The sequence below is a fragment of the Diceros bicornis genome, chromosome 39, assembly GCF_020826845.1.
Source record: "Diceros bicornis minor isolate mBicDic1 chromosome 39, mDicBic1.mat.cur, whole genome shotgun sequence".
Taxonomy (NCBI): Eukaryota; Metazoa; Chordata; class Mammalia; order Perissodactyla; family Rhinocerotidae; genus Diceros; species Diceros bicornis.
This window is the reverse complement of record NC_080778.1, coordinates 14,906,842-14,932,310: the sequence shown is the minus strand read 5'-3', so window position 1 is coordinate 14,932,310 and position 25,469 is coordinate 14,906,842. Positions and strand designations below refer to the sequence as shown.

Here is a 25,469-nt window from a genome sequence, read left to right as displayed (position 1 = left end):
AATTAGAGATAATAGTAAGGAGTGAGTATGTTCAGATAAGGTTAAAGCTGTTGGAGAAATGGGGGAAAAATGAAAGGCGAATTACCTCTATATTCTTGCCTCTCGGCCATCCATCTCTTCTCAGAGAAAATCTGAAACTCAAAGACTATAGGTCTGACCTCTAATAACCTGATTCCAGAATCGTCCACAACCATAAGGAGAATAAAATAATAAATGGTGATGTTAGGAGTCAAGAAAATACCCTTAGTGGTTTTTTGTGTCATAATCTGAGAGATGTACAACATATCACTAGATACTCAGGGGACACACCTGTGATCCAACCATGTCCATTAGCCAGGGACTTTAAACTGTTTTCACTGCTGCTAACGGCTGATGCTTAGGTCTGCACAGGACTGTAAAATGAGCATCCAATAATAATAGAAGCAGATGATAAACAGAATCATAGGACAAGAAAGGACCCAAAGTGTATAAGTACACAATAAAGCAGAGTTTGCACCTGACCCCAAAGCAGAGGCGAGAGTCCTTCCCAGTTGCTATAGGGGAGACTAGTGCTGGCTTGTTTACCCAACAGGGTTGTTCCTGTACCTTTAAGAGGCTTCTCCATAAAGTAATATTTTTAAAATTTCCCTTTTATCTTTTTATCTAAATATTTTTCTGAATTATAATTTCATATTAGAAAGCACTAGATTATCTCTCTTATCGTACCAGATTGCAAAAAGAGCCAGAAAAAAAGATTGGCAGAAAAGACCACTGGTCTCTCTCCCATTAGAAACAGAAGCCAAGTTAATTATTTCCACCTCCCTTGTCTTCTGGAGCAACGTAAATGAATTTTGTCTGACAGTCAAGTGTTTCCAATGCAATTGTTACCCTTCCTCTCAAGAGTATATTTTAGTTTTCTAACTTAAAATAGCAAGACTTTAATTCCCTTCACCACATAAGGCACTTTATAGTCTGTCTCCTCTAGCCTCCCAAGCGCTTTGCCAAGAAAGATAAAAACTGTTTTTATTTTATGGATGAGAAAAAAAAACGGAGATTCTTGAAAACCAGTAAGTGATCTTTCCAAAATGTAAATCAGTAATGGAATTAAGAATAAGAGTTCAGTTCCACACTGTGCAGGCCCATGCACTTCTAGACCAGTCTTCTCAAAGTTTAATAGGCAAACAATCACCTAGAGATCTTAAAATGCAGATTCTAATTCAGTCAGCCGGGGATAGTGCTGAGATTCTAAATTTTTAACAAGCTCCTAGGTGATGCCAGAACTGTTGAGTCACAAGGCTAGACTGTCTGTCATCAATTTGTCAAGCAACACCAGCCTCAACCCATGGCAAGAGAAAGAGACTGGAGTTACAACTAGAAAGTTGGGGCTTGTCCAGAAAGCAGCACCTATTTTTTCTGTTCCATGTACTAATTTAAAAAAAAAAAATCTATCTCTATGTCTTTGTTTATTGTTGTTGTTATCTACTACTTAATGAAGGAAATCATATGGTATTTGACCTTCTCCCCCTGACTTATTTCACTTTGCATAATACCCTCAATGTCCATCCATGTTGTCACAAATGGCCGGATTTCATCGTTTCTTATGGCTGAGTAGTATTCCATTGTGTATATAAACCACATCTTCTTTATCCATTCGTCCCTTGATGGGCACTTAGGTTGCTTCCAAGTCTTGGCTATTGTGAATAACGCTGCAATGAACACAGGGGTGCATGTATCTTTATGCATTGGTGTTTTCAAGTTCTTTGGATAAATACCCAGCAGTGGAATAGCTGGATCATATGACAGAGATTGGATTGGTGGTTACCAGAGGGGAAGGGGGGAGGGAGGAGGGCGAAAGGGATAATTCAGCACAAGTGTGTGGTGATGGGTTGTAATTAGTATTTGGGTGGTGAACATGATGTAATCTATGCAGAAATAGAAGTATAATGATGTACACCTGAAATTTATACAATGTTATAAACCAATGTTACTGCAATAAACAAAAAATTAAAAAAAACATAAAAATAAAAAATAAAAAAAAATCTAGCTTTGCTCAAAGGAGTAGGTCCAGAATCCCAGCTCTAAAGCATCAGTTTAGATGCTCACGTTGAGTTGGTAGGATTTTGAGGTAAATGTTGGTGACCCTTTACATCTGTTAGACTAGCTCAGAATGTCTCGAGGAGTCAGACTAGTAAACTTTCTCCAAACTTAGGTCAGTAATCCAATGCTTTAGACTCAAGAAGGACATGGTGTTTTTTTTTAACAAGATCTCTCTTGGTGATATTAGCAAACGAGACAAAACAACATTTTTAACTAATAGTTAGAAGTTCACTCCTTTCCAAGATTATGTCAAACGAATGTGCTATTCCCTTCTTGTCCTCCTACGTATCCCAGCCTATTGTCTGTTTCTGACAGCACAGGCATGCTCCACTAGGCCAGAATTTGGCTGTTGAGAACACTGTATGCAGATTATCTATTTAAATGCTGTATTTTCAACTTTGCCTCCCCTACTATCTTCTTTTTGGTGTTTCCTTGTGCTTTCTAGAATGTGGTTTTTATTTTCTCTTTAGAACATAAATGCTGCCTTCAAGAGACAGAAGGGGAACTCATAAGCCATATTTCACATCAGAATTTAAAAGGAAACCTTTTTGAGATTGGAAAAGTCTCTATGATGTCCCAAGGAAGATGATGTTAGTTCCCACACGTGAAACACTTGGAAAAGTTTAGGTAGAAAATAATATTCCCTGTTTCATGTGCAATGTTCTAAGTGTTTGAAAAAAGAAGGACCATGGAAGACACTTGTTACAAAGAAATAACAACATAGTCATTTGGACATTGTATATAGCCTTTGAGACCTTAAGAATGTCATTTAATATAGCACCTGATGCCAAGAGATCAAAAGCATTTTACAGGCTTCCTCTAATTAGTGATTCTGATAACTCTACAACATAGCAAAAAAAAAAAAAAGAATCATGACGACAGACAAATTTAAGTATATAGCTAAGAAAAATCTGGATAACTCATTTTAACAGTAAGGATACTCTGACCAAGAACATTAATATAATATAATTTTGACAGAGGGATCCCTTATTTCTGCTGCTGTTGCTTCTGGTGGAGATAGCTATCATATATTGAGTTTTTACTATGTGACAGGCACTGTGTTAACTGCTATACCAACATTATCTCATTATCTTTGTTACAACCCTATGAGGAAAGTATTATTAACCCTGATATACAATGCACTACTACTCAGCCATAAAAAAAGATGAAATTGTGCCATTTGTGACAGCATGGATGGACCTTGAAGATATTATGCTAAGCGAAATAAGTCAGAGAAAGACAAATGGAGAAGACTGGTGGTTACCAGAAGGGAAGGGAGTAGCGTGAGGGCAAAAGGGGTAAAGGGGCACATATTTATGGTAACAGGTGGAAGCTAGACTCTCGGTGGTGAACAAGATACAGTCTATATAGAAGCCAAAATATGATGTACACCTGCAATTTACATAATGTTATAAACTAATGTGACCTCCATTAAAAAAAAAAACTGATATGAAGGAGAGAATGTCAAGACATAAAAAGATTAAAAATCTTGACCAAAGTCACAAAGAGACAAACCTAGGTTATGACCCAGAGCTCATAGCCTTAAACACTACGCTATACTATAAACATATTTGATGCACTCTCTTTTGAATAATGCTCAATGAAGAAGATTTCAAATCAGGCAATATACAGTCACCAAGATGGTAGCTGGTTGGATTGGACAAGCCAAAGCTCAGATCCCTGCTCCCACTACTCTGTCTTCCAAAGGAAAATTCTTGACCCAGAGCCTCTGCTTCTAAGGTACCCAGGTTTTATGCCTCAAACTCTGTTTTCACAGGGCCGCAGGGCACCAGAACCTAGGACAGGAAATTCATAAGCTGGACCAGCAACCTAGGACGCAGGCTGGATAATCAGATTCTCTGCTTGGGCATCTGAACTGGGCACCTGGAGGGATAATGAACCACTTCCGATCAGGAGCAGAAGGTAAGAGTCACAGTCATGGTAGGCTGGGCCCTGTGTACAACAAAGGTATAAATGCTTAGAAACAGAGAATACAAAGTTTGGCGAATGGTAGTTGGGAAAGAGGTGAATAGAACAAAACAAGATGGCAGACAAAAGGAATTCAACAAGAGAGAAATCAGATTGAGAGAAAGACAGAGACAGCATCCAAGCATAAAGCTAGTATTTTCACTTGTGCTGTTGTAAGGCCGAGAGAGGAGTAGTAGTTTCACTTTGATTTCCCTCATTTTTCTATATTAACTTTACCTTCATTGCCAGAGTCATGAACCTATATTCTCTTGGGTGATTGATGTTTCTATTAAGTAAGGCAACTCAATACTCTTCTACTGTATTATTGCTTTTATTGATAAGAACAAACCTAGTCTATTGGGTGATCTTTAATGTTGTTCTTTTATTCTATTATCATTGCCTCTTGTGGCAGTGATTTGGGGAAAGAATCTTAGGTTGAGTCCTTTGCCCAATCACTTGGTAAGTAGCTTTCCATTCTTAAAACAAAGATTCTATTTGTTTTTAAAATGTATTCTTCCAACCCTATGAGTATCTAGGATTAGGTGAAATATTTAATGTAGACATAAGATTTCTATATCTGAAACATGCTTAAAAAACAAAAATCATTGGCATGCACAGAAAAAAAAGGCATTTGGTCAGGTTTTTTTTTTCTTTTTTAAATACATTTGTGTGGTGGAGGTTGAATGGGAAATAAATGGGCAGAATAAAGCTGGAAAATTGCCTAAAATCAAGGATATAAATCCAATGTACTGCAGATAAATATGTCAACCTTGGCTCCATAAACTGCTGGATCCATCAACCATGTGGATCCATGATGGAGACAAGTGAGCACAAAATATAAAAGCGGAAGATTCAGAAGGAACCAAGGGAAGGGGGCACTTCAGGACAAGAGCAGGGAGGCAAAAGGAAAGAAGAAGTTATCTATCTCAATTTCACTAAGCAGAAAATGAAAGTTTGGAGCAGATAAATGCCCTAACCTTTTATGATGGCGCTCTCTTTTCTTATCTCTATGATTACAGTTTAGTGTGATCTATAATTACTTGTATAACATCCTTATTTTTGCCTTATAGAAAATCCTCAGTGTACATATTTTGAGTTACATCTTTAAATATGGCCATTAAGTTCCTACAAGCAAACCTTTTTCCAGGAAATGATAACAATCTTACAGAGCTACAATTATATTTGGAGACCGAATGTGCTAGAAAACTTATGACTCATCCCCGATTCCTCTCTTTCCCTTGCACATTTGATCCATTCATTTATTTAATTCGCCCATCAAATATTCTTTGAAAGTCCACTGTGTGTTAGGGCAGTGTATTTCAGAAACTAGGGGTAGACTAAAATAGGCAAGAATCTCTTACGAATCTTACATTCTTACATTTTATGTTTACAATATATCCCAAATATGTGTATTTTTTTCTGCCCCCCATTGCTACCACCTTAGTCTAGGCCACCATCATTTCATTGTCGGCCTATTTCAACAACTATGTAACTGGTCTACTTCAGCTTCCTAAGATCCATTTTCCATATAGCCAAGTGGTCTTTTAAAAACGTAAACCACACCATAACACTCCCCAGCTTCAACTCCTCCAAAAACATCCCCTTGCACTTAGAACAAAATCCAAACACCTTAGAGGACCCACTAGTTGCCACATAAGCCAGCTGCTATCGAGTTCTCCAATCTCCTTCTGTGCTTCCCCTACCTACTCTGTTCCAGCCACACTCTATTTCCTTCTGTTTCTGGAACCTCAAAATTTGTACCAGTGCTAGAGCCCTTGTATTTTATTTTCATTCTACCTTGAGCACTTTGCCAGCTGTTGTTCACATGCATAGGTTCCTTTGTGCCATTCAGTTCTCAGATCAAATGTCACCTAATGATAGGTGATAAGTGATAGATTGTTACCCATTTTATATCTCCAAGCCCTGCTCTGAACTCCAGACACATATATCCACCACTTATTGACCTCTTCAGTTGGGTTTCTGTGAGGTATTTCAACTTTAACATGTCCAAAGCCAAATTCTTGATTCATACCTCCAACAGTAGGTCTTTCCCATCTCATGAAATGACAACTGCATTCTTTTAGTCATTCAGGCCAAAGTCCTTGAAATCACCTTTGGATCCTCTCTCTCTTTCAAATCAGCAAATCCCACCAGCTCTCTTTGAAAAATACACAGCACCTGACCATCTTCCCCCTCCACCACTAGGAAGAGCCACCATCATCTCCCACCTGAACCACTCGTTGCAACAGCCTCCTCGCTGATCATTCTACTTAAACCCATGCTCCCTAATGTCTGTCCTTTACAGAGGGGCCAGAGCAATACTTTTAAAACATAAGTCAGAAGATGTTACTCCTCAACTCAAAACCCTCTAGCGGCTTCCTCTCATCTCATAGTGGAACCCAGAGAGCTTGCTCTGGCTCTACATGATCAGATTTCTGTTCACGTCCTGCACCACATTTCTTGGCCTCATGCCCTCCACTCTAGACACTCAACCTCCCTGTTGGTGGTCTTTAACATGTCAAGCACTGTACTCCTGCAGGGCCTTGCACTTGGTGTGCTTTTGCCTGGAAGACCCTTCCCCAAATGTCAGTTTGGCTCATCCTCTCCCCTCCATCATTTTTTGCTAAAATGTCACCTTATCAGAGAGATCTGCCATGCCACCAATGCAAAATAACACAGCCCACTCTCATACCTCACTCAGCCCAGTGTCTCTCTACCCCTTACCCTGCCTCTTGGAAAAAAGTCATGGCACTTATAACCACTGAATATATTATATATTCATGTGATATCTCCTATTGTTTTCTACCAGTCTCTCTCCTATCCGTGTAAATCCTGTAAGGGGGTTTATATTTGCTTTTGTTTGCTTGTTTTCCCAGTGTATGGCATGGTGTTTGGCAGATAAGAGGGACTTGATAAATACTGTTGAATGAATAAAGTTCTTACACCTCGAGATGTCATAATACTATTTAGATGCTTCTGTTTCTGTCCTTAAGTGACCTGTACTACTTCACCGGTAGTTCTAGAAAAACACATAATATAATGATTGTCTCAGGAAAGAAATTGTTCTGATTATACATGGCTTGGCTCACAGCACATCTAACCCAACGCTGTGTCTTGCTGATTATTTATTCAGAATTACTCTTAATAAAGTGGTTAAAACCTCAAGCTCTGGAGTCAAACAGAACTGTATTCTAAACACAACTTTCACACATACAAGTTGCATGGCCACTTAGGCAACTTACTTAACCACTTTAAGCCCCAGTTTCTTCATCCATAAAATAGAGGTGATAATAAAGTACCTAGTTCTAAGTTTGTGCTAGTGGAGAAACATTGAAAGCTTTGAGATCAAGCACACCACAAACATGCACATAATCACTGTTTCTATCAGCATTGGACTGCAGGGCTGAGCCAAAGCAAGAAAAACAAATAAGAGACACAATGATTGGAAAGGAAAAAGCAAAACTGTCATCATTTGCAAAGATATGATTGTGCATGTAAGAAAAATTTTAAAGATAAATTATTAGAATTAAAATGAGAATTTAGCAATTTTGCCAGGTTAAAAAAATGCATTAAAAAAATCAATTGCATTTATTTACACCAGCAATAGTTATAAAATGAAAAATATATTTTAAAAGGCATTTAAAAATATAAACTATGTAGAAATACATCTAACAAAATATTTTGAAGCTTTCTATAGAGAAAATTATAAACTAAAAAACTTTATAATGAGATGTAAAAAAGACAAATAAATGGAGAAAGGTAAAGAGATCATTTTCATGAACTGGAAGATTTTAAATTGTAACAATTTCTATTTTCCCCAGATTAAATCTAAGGATGTAATGCAATCCATGCCCAAATCCCTCAAGATTGTGTGTGTGTGTGAGTGTGTGTGTGTTTAACATGCTTAGGTGATTCTAAAATGTGTATGCAAGATAAAATGGCCAGGAATACCCCAAACACTCTTAAAGAAAACAAGGTAGAAAGACTTGTCCTATCAGATATTAAGACTCATTTTTAAAAAGAAAAAATAGACCAATGGATAGACAGAATTCTAAGAAGCAACAGCACTGGATTTATAACAAAGATGTCACTGAGGACTCATGTGGACATCTGGGAGAAGGACGGATTTTACACAAACAATACTAGGAAAATTACACATGCATGTGGAACAAGATGATATTGTATCCTATTCATGGCACACATAAAAATCATTCCAAGTGGATTCAAGTTCACAGAATATGGCAATTATTTTCATGATATCACTGTAGGGAGAAATTACTTAATGAAGACAAAAAAACATTAACCATAAAGGAAAAGACTGATAAATTTAACCACATTAAAATTGACTTCTGTTCATTAAAATACACCACTAAAAATGAAAAGAGAAGTGAAAAAGTGGAGAAGATATTGGCAGTACATACATCTGACAATGAAAGAGTATCCAGAATATATAAACTCCTACAAAGCCATTGGAAAAACAAACAATCCAAGAAGTATAGGTAAAAGAGTGAAAATATGCTAACTGATAATCAAAATTCCCAATTTTGCAAAAATGTACCAGTCCAACATTACTCGTGAGGATGTGGGGCTTTGAGAGCTATCACTCAGGCTGGAGAGATATGACTTGGTGCAACCAATTTAGGAAACAGTTGTCATCATCTAGTAAAGTCAAAGATAGGCATATATCATGGCCAGCAATTCCATTCCTAGGTATACACCCCCAGAGAAATGCAGGCATATGTGGACCATAAGACACACATAAGAGTTTCCATTAAGAGAATGAAAAAACAAGCCGCAGACTGGGAGAAAATATTTACAATGCATATCTGATAAAGGACTTGTTTCCAAAACATATAAAGAATATAACAATGAGAATACAAAAACCCAAATAAAAAGTGGGCAAAAGATCTCAACAGACACCTCACCAAATAAGACAAATAAGCATACGAAAAGATGCTCCACATTATGTATCATTAGGGAATTCCAAATTAAAACAGCAATGAGATACCACTACCTACCTACTAGCATGGCAAAAATCCAAAACACTGACAACACTAGATGCTAGTGAGAGTGTGAAGCAATAGGAACTCTCATTCATTGTTGATGGAAATGCAAAATGGTACAGCTACCTTGGAAGACAACTTGGTATTTCTTACAAAATTAAACATATCTTACCACACAATCCAGAAATTGCACCCTTAGGTATTTACCCAAATGAGCTGAAAAATTTGTAGCCACACAAAAAATCTGCACACACATTATAGCAGCTTTATTCATAACGTCAAAAGCTTATGAAGCAACTAAGACGTCCTTCAATGGGGGAATGGATAACAACTCGTGGTACGTCCAGACAATGGAATATTATTCAGCCATAAAAAGCAATGAGCTATGGAGCCACAAAGTGCATGGAGGAAACAAGTGAATATTACTAAGTGAAAGAAGCCAGTCTGAAAAGGCTACATACTATATGATTCCAACTATATGACATTCTGGAAAAGACAAATCTAAAGAGCTAGCAAAAAGATAAATGGTTTTCAGGGGCTTGGGAAACGGGTAGAAGAGAGGAATAGATGGAGCACAGGAGATTTTTAGGGCAGTGAAACTATCGTACATGATACTGTAATGGTGGATATATGACATTAAGCATTTGTCAAAACCCATAGAACTGTACAGAACAAAGAGTGAACTCCAGTGTAAACTATGAACTTTAGTTAATAAAAATGTATCAATATTGGTTGTCAGTTGTAACAAGTAAATCACATTAATGCAAGATACTAATAATAGAGGAAAATGTGTAGAGGAAGAGGGAGTATACGGAAATTCTCTGTACTTTCTGCTCAATTTTTCTATAAATCTAAACCTGCTCTGAAAAGTTGTCTGTTAATTTTTTTTTAAAAAAAATAATGTTCATAGAAGCATTTTATATAAGAGGCCAAACCTGGAAAAACGAATGTTCGTCATTAGTAGATACATTTCTTGTGGTATATTAAAACAAGTGAGCACTATAAAATAATGGAAATGAACTAATTCCAGCTACACAGGAAGGATTTCACAAGGTCCTCTAGAATTCTGGGTAATCTCTATTTCTTGGCCTAGATGGTGGCTACATGGGATGTATATATATAGATATATATACACTTCTTGATATATACTCTATTTTTCACTATAATAAACAATCCCCATGAAACAAAAGAAATGCTGAAGCATATAAACATGAAAAGTCATGAAAAGAACTAGAAAATCAAACATTTAATCAAAAACAGAAAGAAGATATAAGAAAGGAAAAGAATGGAAGACCATTTGATAACTTTCAAAACCATTTTCGTCCACCTGACCACATAAGTGCTATAAAAACATCTGCATCTCTGCCAGACCCACAAGGAGGATAAACTTTCGCACATCACTTTGGCTCAAGTTACATTGATTTAGAAATGATTCTACCATCAAATATGAAAATATTCTGTATTTTTTCTCCCACTGCTGTCTTCCATACTCTATATAAACAGAAAAATCGTTAAAACACAGTTCTGGTAGCATAGCATTAAAAGGGATGTCGAACATGGCTGATTTCAAAGACTTCACCTGTAAATCCTTCATCTGTAAATTAACTTCTCTCTGAGTACAAGAATTCTCTCTTTTCTATTTACATTCTCTCTCTTCTGAATCTCTATATATCTTTCATCTTCAGTTATGACCTCCAATTCCTTACCTCCTCCTACTTCTTCCAAACTGTCACTGCCCCTCTAAGACTATATATCAAAATCTAGATTACCTTTGTCATTATCTTCAAAACCCTTGCCCCACCATCTTCCACTCATAACTCCTAGCATCAGGAAAAGTTATAGGAAGTATTTTTCTAAAAAAAAAAGATGAGATAAAGTTCTGAGAACTACAAATGAGCTAGTTACTACTGCACAAATTTGCAGGTAACCTCATCAGCATTATTTCATAATGTATCCTAGGGATCTTTAGCCACTTGGCACAGAGCAGAGACAGCAGGTGGTGGTCATCTGTGCCTGAGATCAACGCCACTGAGGTCAACAACTATAGAGTCAAGACTTTCCCAACAGTAAATATTTATTCCCATTTTCAGATCACTTCTCGAATTATAATTCAAAGAACAGGATCATTAGGAAATGTTCTAGGGACTAAATTAAGTAACAGAGATACAAAGACCAAGATCAGTCTTCACCTTGACTACCGAACCCCTCAAGTCTCTCCTTTGCTTCCTATTTCCACTGTCACCCCAGCTATTACACAAGTTTCTTAATTCTTCTAATTTCCAGCGTCCCCTTATACTCTTCTACCCCACATTCTACGCTAACATAATTTTTCTAAAGTATAGCTCCAATTATATGATTACTGTGATTAGAAATGGCCATCCATTATCTACTGAAATAAACTAATGACTAGCCCAATATTCCACATCATCCAAATTTCTTTTCCATCCCTCTTTCCCATGGTTCCCTTCTCTACGCACAGATCCTCTCACTTACATCATATCTTAGATCACTTAGATGTGATCTGTATTTTGAGTCTCTGCTCTCTTTTAAATCCCTCGGGTACTTTGTATCTCTCTGTGGCACTTACTTTACTCTGCTTTCTTTTGTTAAACGAGTCTTATTCCTCCCACTCTCCCCATTAGATGTTTGTGTGTGTGTGTGTGTGTGTGTGTGAGAGAGGAAGATCAGCCCTGAGCTAACATCTGATGCCAATTCTCCTCTTTTTCTGCTGAGGAAGGTTGGCCTTGAGCTAACATCTGTGCCCGTCTTCCTCCACTTCACATGGGACGCCACCACATGGCTTTGAGAAGTGGTGCGTGCCGGGGATCCGAACCTGCGAACCCCAGGCCGCCGAAGCAGAGCACAGGCACTTAACCACTTTCGCCGCCAGGTCAGCCCCTAGATGTTAAAATTTTTTAGTCCAGAAATTGTATCTTTCTCATCTTTGTATTCTTGTTAACACTAAGTACATGAGTACATGTTAGGTACTCAAAAAAATAATAATAAATTTAATAGAGTTCAGCCTTCAACTTTTTCTTTTTATTATCTCCTGGCTTCCTAAAGAGACATGCCACATAACTCCTACAGCAACACTGAAGTAGCTAGCTAAAATAATGTAACATCGGTACAGTTCACACTCAGATTGTGTAAAATTTTTGGTAATGTTTGCTAAATCCTAAAATCTGGCTCATTTATGTCACTTTCCTGAGATGTCATGCACGCTCTAGTATGCTTGTCTCTTCGTTAAAAGTGTTTTTTATTCAACACGATTCCCAGATCGATTCTGGCTGTACTTGTACTTGGCAATTTATTTGCATAAATCCGGCATTAGTCTTCTTAGTGGTTATTCAACTTTTCTGCATCCAGGGTATATGGTCACTCCATTCGTGGAATAAGTATAAGTAAAATCGTCTCCACACTGTCAGCATAATGTAACCAGAAACATATAATGTGAGTCGTCATCACAGAGGCATAAGTCATGGGCCAAATAAACTCTCACAAAAGAAAGTAACAGCATAGAGTAAAACTGAGCTGACGTGAACATTCCGTTAACCCCATCACCTCTTTTTCCTCTATGCTTTGTGGAAAGATTCAGTGAATAATCTGGAGAGCTCTGAAACTCTAGAACTCCCAAGGTAGAAACGTAATAGGATGCAATTAACACCCTGCATTTTTTTAACAGCGTACACTGCAGGGGAGAAATGTCTAAAAGGGTACTTAAAGTCAGTATAAAATTCTAGCAACCACAATTTTAATTGCATCCCAACTGTAAAATATTTCTCTCATTGTCTAAATAAAAAGAAGGCTATAATACATGCTGTCTGTCTGTTTCAGGACTCGGTTATTAACATTTAAGAATCTTTTCTAGGATAAAAGCCTCTTTTTCCAGCAAAAGCATCTTGAGACTGGGATTTAATTTAAAATCCTAACTCCTGTCTTGGACCATGTCGAAACTTAAATCCCTGTCATAAAAACACCCGTAAGAATATTTCAGACACAGGAATTTTAGCGCTTTTCTTTTTTTAATTGGCAGCTCAGAAAATAATAATTTTTAGAAGTCACAAAAATGGAAAGCTATCTTCTTCTCCAACACACAAACACACGCACACGTAAAAAAAAAAATGCACAATATGCAATCTGATTACTCAAGAGCGAGCCATTGCAAACACAAGCAAAGACTGGGTTGCTGTTTCCATAGCAATGACTTTACGTGGTTTAACTCTTCTGGGAATTTAACCAAGTCCTCAGCAGCAAGAGAAAATCATCAGCAAAAATTTTGTAACATATGGCAACTGCCAACAAATCAGCGAGGGAAAAATACTTTTATTTTCTCTTCCTTTCTACCGAGAGGAATACCTTCATGTCAAGCTGTTTGAAGAAACATACAGGTTTAGTTGGTCACTCTACACTTAACTCAAAATTTAAAAACAACAGGTTTCTTCCTTCTTAGATTAAAAGAGCTGTTGGGACCCAGCCAGGCTCTACAGCACATGCATTCTCGGAATGACATTTAGATACAGATAAGAACTGCATGCATCTTCCGTGACACACAGGTTATTCGTCCTAAAGGAAAACTCAATCTGTAGGGTTATCTCTTAGGAAAGAACGCAAATGGAATTTTATTCTCTATTTTGCTTTTGAAGCTATCCTCATCCTGTGTTGCTATATGTGTGTGTGTGTGTTTATGCATGCTTGAAACTTTTTAGTTCTATTTATGGCCCAATGATTAAAGTAAGAGTTTTTAGCAGGAAAAGAATAGATGTGGTACTTTTCATTATTATCTTTAGTTCCACCAGTCCTATATCTGGAAAGATCTTCTAAGTATCAAGTTAGAGGCCACCTAGTTCAAGGTATTTAAACTCTCTCTTCAATATATCTACATAAGAACAAAAATTTTGATCAATATGCAATATGCACTTAATGCCCAACGAAAATGGTGTCTCAGAATGAGTAAACACCTCCAATGACAAGGAATGCGTTACTTTCCATGGAGCCTATTCATTTTAAACAGTTCTCCACATTAAAAAGAAGTTTCTCATGCTGAACCTAAAACTACTCACTTCTTACCTGCAACACTGGCCTCAAAATTTGCATCAATTTTGTACTTCCAAGGAGATACAAATTAAGCCCACTACTTCTTCCACATGACAGCACCTCACAAACCTGAGGCCAGCCTGAGTCTACTGTTTTCTGTTTCTCACAGTCCAGTCTTGACCCCCCTATATTCCTCAATGGTTGTGTTTCCTTCCTCCTCCCATCCCACCTCATTCACCTCTAGAAGTAGATTATTTTGCCAATGACTTCATTTACTCCACTTTTTCTAATGTAAAGTAGACGATTGACCTAAATTAGAGGTATCAAACAAAAATGCCATCGGAGGCCAGGCAGGTAACTCAACTGTGCGCAGCATCTTCCAGTGAGGCCACAGGGAGTGGTGACAACTGTGGTGACTTGGAGAATGAGTTTCCAGCCTGAGCATTCAAATTCACATATTTTAAAATACTGTACACACACACACACACACACAACTGGGTCTGCAGTGTAATCCTTGGCCTCAATTACTCTGATATTAAATATTAAATTAATAGGGTACATCTGAAAATTTGGGAACTTAAAGAAACTTTCCCTGATTAGGCTAGGGGAGAGGGAAGAGCAGTCATCTATGTCATTGGGCCTCTCTGGCTAGGTATCATGGGAATTTAGCCAGTCAACTGTCTCTCAATAGTATGCTGAAAAAATACATACCAAACTCATCATTCTCTCATTGCTCAGTATCTTCTATCAGGTAAGCTCGTTCTACACCAGAATGAATAAGGCACAGACAACCAGAAAAGACACATCATGTTTGAAAACTAGTAATAAAAGAAGTTAGTCTGAATAAAAGATAAGGACCAATTATCACATAGTATTAAGAAAGCTCACATTATTAATTTCTGTACTCCATTAACTTTTTCCTTGGCCATGACTTAAAATTTTTTTTCAAAAGCATAAGCTGTGCTCTCCTTTGTGTTTAAAAGTTCTAAGGCTGCCCTCCAAAGTGCCTGCAAATTGTTTTCCTGTTAACCACAAGGGCATTTTCAGGAGCCGACTAGCTGAGACCCAGACCTCTTCTGCGGTCGTGGCCCAGGGAAGGTCATTGCTCCACATTTGTTTGGAACCATGGAGGTGATATTATAAATACCAGTCTGCAAAACCCTGATCTAAGCACCACAATCTCCAGAGCATAGTACATGGGCCCACAAAAAGAGTCAAGCTTTTCTCAGATTGGTGGAAAAGTATCATTATTTGATGATCACATGTCTCATAGTCATAGGCATTTGGTTAGTGACGCTTACAGTGGGTAATGAATGGCCTTGAAGGTGGAGTTTTCCACATGAAAACTCCTATACAGAAGCAGCTCTTGGGCTTAGCCCCACTTGACTGTTTAATTATTGAATCATCATTCATGATTATTTAAACACTCTTTTTAAAAATTAACATTAGAGTTCCACATCCGCACACAAATATTCATTCCACAAAGAAAAGTAAGCATCTCTTGGTTTACCTTTGTCGATCGTCTTTGATCCAGCAGGCTTGTCCAGGACAGTTAGATGATCTAGGTTGCTACTCAGTGAAGAAGTATCATCACTGGATAAAGAGTTAAAAAATTCACTTTCTGATGTGGCAGAGCTGTTTTCCAGGGCCTTGCCACTGTTCGCCTCTGAGGGTGCAGGTGAATGAACCCGCACAGCAAATGTTATAGATTGCCCCACGTCTTCAGCAGGAGACAAACTGTCAACTATGTCGATCCAGGACTTTCTTTCTTTAGGTAAGGAGGAAGACGAACTGCTGGGTGTCTTTATTGTATTTTCCAAAGAAGAGAAAGAATACGATGTTTTACGCAATTTGGGTGAAGATGAAGATGCTTGCTGTGCAGCCTATTTTTCACAAATAAAACCAAAAAAAGAATAAAATAAATCAGGATTACACCAGCATTCTCTACTTTTCATTTTCAAGGAAGGTATCCCAGCGTTTCAAAAAGTGGCCAATAAGATAAGAGCCAAAAGAAATACGTATGATATTTATATCTGTATGACAGGCATTAGGATGTCACTTTCTAAAACCGATTTGTATAACTTTGAATTCACTGTTCTAGGATCTGAAAAATGTCTATGTCATGATTTACTCTGTTCTTTAATGCTCTCCAGAAACTTAAAAGGCCCCTTTGAGGAACTCTGTGGAATACTGAAGGATACTTTGAGTAAAAAGCAGATTGCAATCTATCACTGAATTCTCACTGGTTGAGCAAAAACTCTTGAGAAAGGTGATTAAGAGAAAGAAAGCAAAAGCTGGAGACAGAAAGGAAGCAAAATAATACTAAGGGGAGACCAGTAATCTGGGCAAACCACATAAATTTAAAACCTCAAATGTCTTTCACATGTTCCTTAGCACATGACCAGTATCAGCTCATAACTACACAGTCAGGTGAAATAATATGAAATCATTCACCTTCAGTGATTTAAAAATTTTAATAAACTTCCACCAAAGAGGACAAGAATACATTTGCAGGCTCCTAATTCATTAAAGAGAAACCAAAAACTGCACCACAGACTATAAGAAGTGGGTTGACGATGTAGGATCTTCTGAAAGCAGTTCTTAATATGCAATTCAAGGGTGAATGACAATCCTTGGCAAAATTTTCACCAGTCTGTGGAGAAAACATCAGTGCAACATCACCAATCATCCTCTCTTGGGCAGGACTTCACTCGTTCTGAGATTTTATCCTTGATATATTTTGATGTTAAAATATATGGCTTCTTTTGGAAAATGGTGAGGGTAGATATTCGTTTTTGTCTTTTGAGTATTTTTTAATGTCCTACATAGCAAAATAAAGATTTGGCAACTATATGTTTTTCCTCTATTTTTAATTTTATTGGTCAATAAAATCCAAAAATCTAGACAGCAGTGCTTTATGGGTCATCCTATATCTCCAATAGCAGATAAGACAGAGAAGGCATTTTATGGTTCAGTTTCATCACGTCATCCTATGGATACTCTTGTCAATTTCAAGCACTCAAAACTCCAAGGCAGTGATAGGGAGGAAATTGCTAGAGAGAAGAAGCCAAACTAGGATCCTCTCCCCACAACCTCAGAATCGTTGCAACTAACTCAGACTGGTTGCCTTGGTTTCAAACTAATATGTTCCCAAGAATTGTCGCAAGAATTCTAAGCTCTGAGTTCTCATGAGAATAGCTAGTATTTACCCAATATGCATTGGCTGCATACTAGAAATGAATTGTCACATAATCAATAAATCCACTTTTTAGTAGCATGACATTAAAATATCTAGTTAAGATACTAACTCATCACACACATGTTCCTAATAATAATATATTTGCACAGGCATGAAAACTTTCCATTTAGGAATGTGCCAAAGAGCTTGGCAACTCAGACCATTTAACAACTAAGAGCTCAAAGATCTGTAATTCACTAAATAAAACTCTAGTTATTAGGAGGAGGTAATGCACACCCCCCAAAATATCCAAATAAATGCCAAGACTTGTTTACTCACTAGCAAGATCTACAAAATAAATATTAACAAAAATACCCATTCAGGCCCAGTCCTGACACGTTCCCCTATTGTGAGCTATTTTAGTAAAGCTTGGCTTCAGTGGGATCAGCTTCCTTTTCTGAAAAGAGATCAAGCACAAGTTTTCCTGTTGTTCCTGCTGATACTACTGTAATTTGATTACAGCAAAATGTGCTATTACTGTAGCAAAAACTGTGCACGCAGTTGCTGAAGCACTTTCCATAAGTCTTTTTGAACCTCAAAACTCTGCTTAAAAAACTAAGGAAAGACATGTTAAACGAGCATCAGAAATTTCTGTAAAGTGTCTTTTTGTGGTGCTGCTCAAACACAGCGCAAATGCTTTCAATCCATTTTCTTTAGCCCCACGTAACATTTATAAATTTGATTTTTAAATGGAGAAAAGAAGAGTGAACCAAAAAAAGGGAATGAGGAGAATAACTAGAAGAAGGAAAAGGAAAATGAGAAAAAGATGATGTGTATGAAGTCAGAGGGAGTTTTCATTAGAAGAGAGATTAACAAAATACAAATCGAAGTGAACCTGGAGTACCATTACAGAGGATTCCGTGTGGGAATGTGCTTTATAGATACTGTGGTGCTAAATCATGGTCCATTGTTTCTACCATTCTGTAGCTAAAAATAGCCACAAGTCAAACAGAACTTTTAGCTCAGTGCCTTCTGTGAACCATCCATGTTGTATACTCATGAAACTTCCCACTGCAAGTCAAATGAAGGCAGAAAGGATTGACAGTCTCTCCTCTCCACCCAACCCCTGCTTGGCTAACACAAGCCTGTCCTCTGAGTGTCAGTTCAAGGGCCAGCTCCTCCAGGAAGCCTTCTCCAGTGGCCTCAGGGTGAGGTAGGTACCCTTGCCCAGTGCTCCCAGGCTTAGTTCTATCATACCAGGTGGGATATCATTTTATTTGTCAACTAATACGTACAGTAATTGCTGATTGACTGGTTCATCTTTTTTGGTGAGTTACTTGAGAACAGGCTGTTTTTAATCATTTTTGCATCTCCATTTTCTGTATCTGTGCCTGACACATAGTTGGTAATAAATTAACGCCAACAAAGAGTGGTCTAGAGAGACAGCTACGTGAAGAAAAACAGCCTAGAGTGGTTCCAGTCTCTTATTGAAAAGAAAATTCTCTGTAATTCTCTGTAAAATTCTCTGTAAAGTTGCTATGGATGATTTATCCTAATCCCAGGATCTAGGGGTGACTTACTGATTGCAATGTGAATACTCCTACAAAATGTTCTCATAATCTCAAACAAAATTATTATTTTATTTATCAGAGATTAGTAATTGTGTCATTTCAGAACATTTCAGAACATTTGGGTTTTAAATATTTTATTTTTTAATGATAAAATTAAAGATATTTTAAAGATCTTAGTTTTAATGAAGAGATTATGTATATCATTAAGTAAAAAATATCAATATTGCTTCTTCCCATTTTCTAAGACACTTTTACTCATCAAAGATGCTTAGCTCAAACGCTGATTAGCTCTAAAATCCTCTTCTCTGAATTTTTTTAAAAACACAAGTTTGGGGCTGGCCTGGTGGCATAGTGGTTAAGTTTGTGCACTCCGCTTGGGTGGCCCAGGGTTTGCAGCTTCACATCCTCAGCGCAGACCGACGTACCACTCATCAAGCCATGCTGTGGAGGCGTCTCGTATACAAAACAGAGGAAGATGAGCACAAATGTTAGCTCAGAGCCAATCTTCCTCAGCAAAAAGAGGAAGATTGGCAACGGATGTTAGCTCATGGCCAAGCTTCCTCACAAACAAAACCCCACAAGTTTGACATGGGGAAAAATAGTTTAAAATGGCCACCAAAAGCCTGTAATTAGGAAGAAGCAAGTCAGCATATAAAACTTAAGCAACATTAGTCAAAGTATATGAGGAAGAAAAAATACAGGAATAACTTAAGATTAAGCTTAACAAAACCAAATGAGAAAAAAAGGAAAATACACAACTTTTCTTTCCTTTTATCGGCCATATTAATAAAAACAAATTAGTCAATTGCTATTAAGCCCTAGGAAATACTGTATTTGTATTTCTACCATGTGCTAGTAGAGGCATTACTCTAAAAACCCAAAGACCTTGTATAGTACACTGCCCCATCTGTGCCTGACCTTCTGCACGACCTTGGGCAATGAGCTGGCAGAAGACACACTTCTCACGCCAACCTTTAGCAGCCAAGTGACCTTGCAGAAGCCACTTTACCTCCAAGTCCTATTCTACTGACCCCTGTCTCTGCTACTGCTCACCCCCTCCTGGCCCCAGTCTATCCTCTGAACAACAGCTAGCGTATTTCTAAAACATAGATCACAAAGTTTTCCTGTTGAAAATCCTTTAATAACTGCCCATCACAAGCAGGAAATTAGCCCCAGTCTTCATTATAGCTGAGAAGGCCTACATGGACCCCTCTCTACCCCTCCAGCAACATCTCCTTCCACGTCCCCACTCCTCTCTCCTTTCCAGCCATGTTGGCCTGCTTTCCTTCCCTTGAGCACATCTCTGGTTCCTTCTGCCTGAAAGCCTCTCTCTCTGGATTTTTGGTTAGCTGCCTCCTTCCCGTCATTTTGGTCTCAATTCAAATATCACTTCCTCAGCAGGCTCTTCCCTGATAATCGTAGACAAAGCAATATCCTCTCTACCCTCAACCCCAGCAACTCCCTAGCACATCACCCCATTTTATCTTCTTCATAGCGTTTATCAGTACTTGAGACTATTTGTTTTAATTGCAAATTTATTGTGCCGTTTCCTCAACTTAGAACTTAAGATGCTCCAGGGAAGAGACACCGACCGTCTATTTTAGTTCAGCATCCCCTTATCCGCCACAGTACCTGGCACCTGATCAATACACAAAAAAATTTATTAGCTGCCTGCTTGACTGACTCAGATTTATCAAGAGGAGCAAACGAGATAACACAAAAGAATATTCTTATAAAAGGCAAACTTAAGCTTGCAAATGTTACTTATGACAGTTATATTTACTTCTCTGGAACTTGGCTTCCTGGTTTGTAAAACTAATACATAGGACTCTAGTAAGAGTCAAATGAAATTATCCTTCTCAAAGCCATGTGAAAGCACTAGACACGCGTAAAGTAGTAACTTTCTAATTCACGTGGGGAAATATTTCTAGAGCAACAAATCTGTGGAGGGCATGGATGAAGTCAGAATCATCACCCACTCGCCCATTTATCGGTTTATTAAAAAAAATGTACTTAGTTTCAAATACATGTTAGGCATAGTCATAAATATTGTGGGTAAATAAAAAGATATTTAGACACTGCCTCTGACTTTAAGAATCTAATAATCAGAGAAATAAACCAGATATACAACATCTACAAGGCAGATGATAACTTAAAAACGGTGCCAAAAACAATGCACTATACGAAAATAAAGAGTTCAGAAGGGGGCAGGATTATCCTGATTTAAAGGACTAGGGATGCTTTAATGAAGGAAGTCACGTTTGAACCAGTCATGAAACATATTTAGAAGGCAGAATTGGGGTGGGAGCGAATGATTCCTGCAAGTGGAGAAACATTACAAATACAGTTGCAAGAGCAGGAAAGGCTGGAAAGCTTTTGGGAAACAGCAGGCAGTTCTTTGGGCTGATGACAAAGGAGGAATCAGCAACAGGACTGTCATGGCAGTTTGAAGTAAACCCCAGGGCCTTAAGTACCAAGCCAACTAGTAGAGAATCAGTTTGATAAGCAATGAGAATTCACTGGAAGATCTTGTGCAGGTGAATCAATATTATCAGAAGTGCACTTTAGGAAGACCAATTTGGAAGTGGTTTCTAAGAGGAGAGAGAGATTAGAGACAGAGAAAGAAAAAGAGCCTGCTATTTCAATAACTTGGGTGCAGGCTAATGCGGGCCCCAACTAGGCAGCGGCAGTGGGAATGGAAAGCACGAGAGAGGACGTGGGACAGCCACCACGCCTTGTGATGGACTGCCAGCAGAGTAGGCTGAGAAGAAGAACTGTTACAGCAAGAGGCAAAGATGTAAAAGCTAATTTTAGAAAAGTTTTAAAATTAGTTAAATGCTTAACCATAGAGTTTATGAGGAGGGAGGATGAATTTTTCTTTCTATCTATTCCTTTTCATGTAGTCACCAGCAATTTTTCATACAGCTATCTCACTTGCGATCATTTCTATTGTTTTGTATGGCACCCATATCGAAAAATCAAGTGACTTTTAGAAAACAACTGTGCAAGATCCGTCCTGCTGAGATTAAATTCTAATTTCTAAAATTGATTTTACCCCTTTCTGTGTTTAATCCTTGACTTCCTCCTCTGCTACGGGCCAATGGGCCACAGTTTGCAGGGTTTGTTTTTACTTACTGCTTCTTCAGTTTGCTTTAGCTGATTTTTTTTCATCATTTGAATATAAAAGAATTGTACTTCGGAAAAGCATCAAAATATGAAAACTGTCATGTAAAAATAATCTGCATGAGCTGTTTGAAACTGGGATTATAAATATTTATCTTCTCAGTTTCTCTGATATCTGATCCACCTGTTAGCTGGTCTATCTTCCAACTGTGTTCAAAATTCAACCAGTCCATTTCTCAGCTGTGATCTCCCTGATCTGAATGTCCACCACCCTTCCCATTACATTACTGCATACCCTCCCTTAGGTTTCCTTGCTTCTCTACTTACGTCCTACCTCCCAGGGGTTCTCCCTCACAGCAGCCTGAGTGGTCCTTTCAAAAATGGAAATTGATCACATCACTCCTCTGCTAAAAACTCCCAAAGGCTCCCTAAGTAACTCAAAATATCAAAAGTCCTTAAGTGGCCCATAGGCCCTACATCATATGGCCACCACTACCCTCCAACCTCATTTCCTGCTAAGCTCATCTTGTTCACCTTGCTCCAGCCGTACTGGCCACCTTGCGAGGCCATCTATGCACCAAGGAGATCTTGATTCTAACTGTTCCCTTTGCTTGGAAAATTCCTCCCCTGAATATCCACCTGGCTGACTCTCACACTGCCTTTCAAGAGTTTTGCTCAGATCTCAGCTCTCACTAAGGCCTGTCCTGGCTACCCTATTCATTGCCACAACCTAACCACCAGCACTTGTGATCTCTGCTTAATCACCCAGCCCTACTGATTCTACTGACATAGCAGATAATTTGCCTACTATATTGATTGTTTATTATCAGTCTTCCTCAACTAGAAGTTTGGCTCCATGAAGAAATGAATCATTGTCTTTTTTATTTACTAATGTGTCTCAAGTATTTACAACAGTGGCTCTCAAATATCTGTTAAAGGAATGAATAAGCATAGATCAAGTTATTGGACAATGCTTTTTAAAAATTAAACTTAGAGGAAAAATATATGTCACAGATTTTTAATGATCTTTAAGCTCTGAAATCATTTTGTAACTTATGATATTATTGAGTTTGAAATGCGAATGAAGTCAGTTCCTTTTTTGCTCTTTTTATGAGTTTTAAGGATTCACATGTAGTGATTTCTACAAAGGATCTTCCAAAATGAAACCTATGGAGTCCCACCTATTACGAGCTTTTTCAAAGGCTGTCAAAAAGATCCCCATTTCTAATTTCTCTGTGAATAAATGGATGTCGTTTTCACTATTCATTCTGTGAAGACTTCTCAAGAAGAAGGACAGAAACAGAAACCTCTTGTTCACTCAGGAAAGACTCTGAAATGTTCTTAATTCTCTTGTGGAATATGATCCCGCCCATTAGAAGCAGAGGTCCACATGGGTCAGTGCTGAAGTCTTATAGCAGTTAGAATGATTAGACATTGAATTAAATTTTTAATTCAAGATTTTAAAATGTTTGAGATAATTTTTCAGAATAGTATTATTTTACACTTTTGAGTTCATCATTCCAATATCCAAGATATTTTTCTAAAAAAGCAAGAACTTGGAAAAAAAATTTTTTGGCTTATGCTTATATAGCTCAGTCATATGGCTAGCCTATGCCAGATTGAGCCAAAACAATAAGTTGATTCACGCTCTGGATAAAAGTTACCATGATTTTTTGAATTTCATCTGTTTAAATAAAAAGTGTAAATGTTATTTTAACCAAGTGTCTTGCATGTCTGTTTTTCAGAAACAAGAGAAAACAAAAACAAAATCTGCTTAGGAAATATGTGAGCAGGAGGAACATATTCTGTTTCTAGGGAAAATAAAATCTAATTGTTCAACATTTATCTATTTCCAGTGTATTTCTTCAGAAAAAAAAATGTTGGCCTTAGTGGCCTTCCAAAAAATGCTCAACTTAGAACTTGAAGAAATAACATTTGATGACGATTCAGAAAATTCTAAAGAATCCTCCCACTGCAGTGACCTAACTTACTGGTCTCATATGCATCCATCATTTAATTGTTTTGAAACAAGCATTTGCTGAGCTTCTACTGTAACATCAGGTAAGACTGACATTGTATAATGCAATTGAGCCGTGATCCTTCATCTAAGAAGACAATTTGGTTACTTTTACTTTCAAGTAGCATTCTAGATGCCTGACAATGCTCTTAGTCAAGTAATCTGTGATATTAGTTTGCCATTATAAGACTGAATCTCAGTATTTCAGAACTAAAATAAATCATAAGAGTCTTATTGGAGGGGACAGTGGGAGGGAGAGGGAATTTCAGGAAGAGAAGGAGGGAGAACCAACTAAATCCTTGTATGTTGTGGGTTAAAATAGGAGAGACCCACAGAGACAGGGAGACACAGAGAGAGACAGAGACAGGGAGACACAGAGAGAGACAGAGACAGGGAGAGACAGACAGAGAGATACAGAGAGAAAGAGAGCCAGAGACAGAGAGAAATTAAATAAAAATATATGCTTCTCTATTAAAGCAATAAGGCACATCTATTGCAGACCTACTCAGTACAAAGTTGATAACTTCTCTAGGAGCAATAAAGAGTAATCCAATAAGAAAGTTGTTAAAAGCTGTGAGACACTTTAAGTTCTGGAGATATCATTAAATTTGAGTGATATAGAGAAAATAAAAGCCTTTTCTAAATTCAGAAACTGATTTTTTTCAAAGGAGAAAGATTACATTAAGGAAAAGCTATGAATATATTGAGAAAGGATATCATCTAAGTCTAGTTCAAAAATGTCTAAATTTTACCATATTCAAAGTTTTATTTTATTTATATCTTTCTTAGTTTGGGCTAGTTCTATTTAACAGAGATTCTAGTAAATATACTCATTCTACAAATATTTATTTCTGGTCTTGACTGCTAACCAAATAAATTAGAATAGTGACCACAATTCTCCACTGGCAGTGTGTAAAACAGTAGAGGTCATTATTTAAGTGATTGATTTAACACCTTAAATCCAAGAACTGGCAAAACACAAATAAAGATGAAAACTTTATCACACGAAATAGAAAATTCTGGCAGAAGCGGTCTGGTAAGTGAAGGAGCTGCTGTAACCTATCAGAGCCCATAGTTATTTGGATCCATGGATGGACAAGTGTCAGAGTAGAGAGGAAAGAACATAGACTATAAAGTTAGACAGACCAGAGTTCCTATCTCAGGTGCTCCATTTACTGGGAGTGTGACCAGGCCATTCTACCTCTCGGAATCTCGCTTTCCTCATCCATGAAATGAGGATAATAATATCTAATTCCTCATGACCTGGGAATAGAAAACCATTTTTTAAACCAGAAACAAAGGCACTAACCACAATGGAAGTGCTGGATAAATCTGACACATTGAAATCAACAATATCTGTCCACAAAAAGAAACCATGAGATAGAGTCCAAAAAAATAAAAGCCATGGAGTGAGGAAGGAGATTTGCCTAACTTTTAACTGACAAACTAGTAATGTATAGAATAATAAAGAAATCCTGTACATCCAAAATAATAATAAG

General features: G+C 37.7%; 2 protein-coding genes across 5 annotated transcripts in view; one reads left to right on the top strand and one right to left on the bottom strand.

Annotated features, from left to right (window-relative positions):
- The window catches only part of IPCEF1 (interaction protein for cytohesin exchange factors 1), a 164,913-nt gene that overhangs the window by 17,049 nt on the left and 122,395 nt on the right, over positions 1 to 25,469 (bottom strand). For all 4 annotated transcript variants that reach the window (XM_058534112.1, XM_058534115.1, XM_058534114.1 and 1 more), the window contains one exon: positions 15,592 to 15,964. In XM_058534112.1, coding sequence (XP_058390095.1) covers positions 15,592 to 15,964 — 373 coding nt within the window. The remainder of the gene's footprint in view (positions 1 to 15,591; positions 15,965 to 25,469) is intronic.
- The window catches only part of OPRM1 (opioid receptor mu 1), a 164,072-nt gene that overhangs the window by 107,781 nt on the left and 30,822 nt on the right, over positions 1 to 25,469 (top strand). The gene's annotated exons all lie outside the window — the stretch shown is intronic.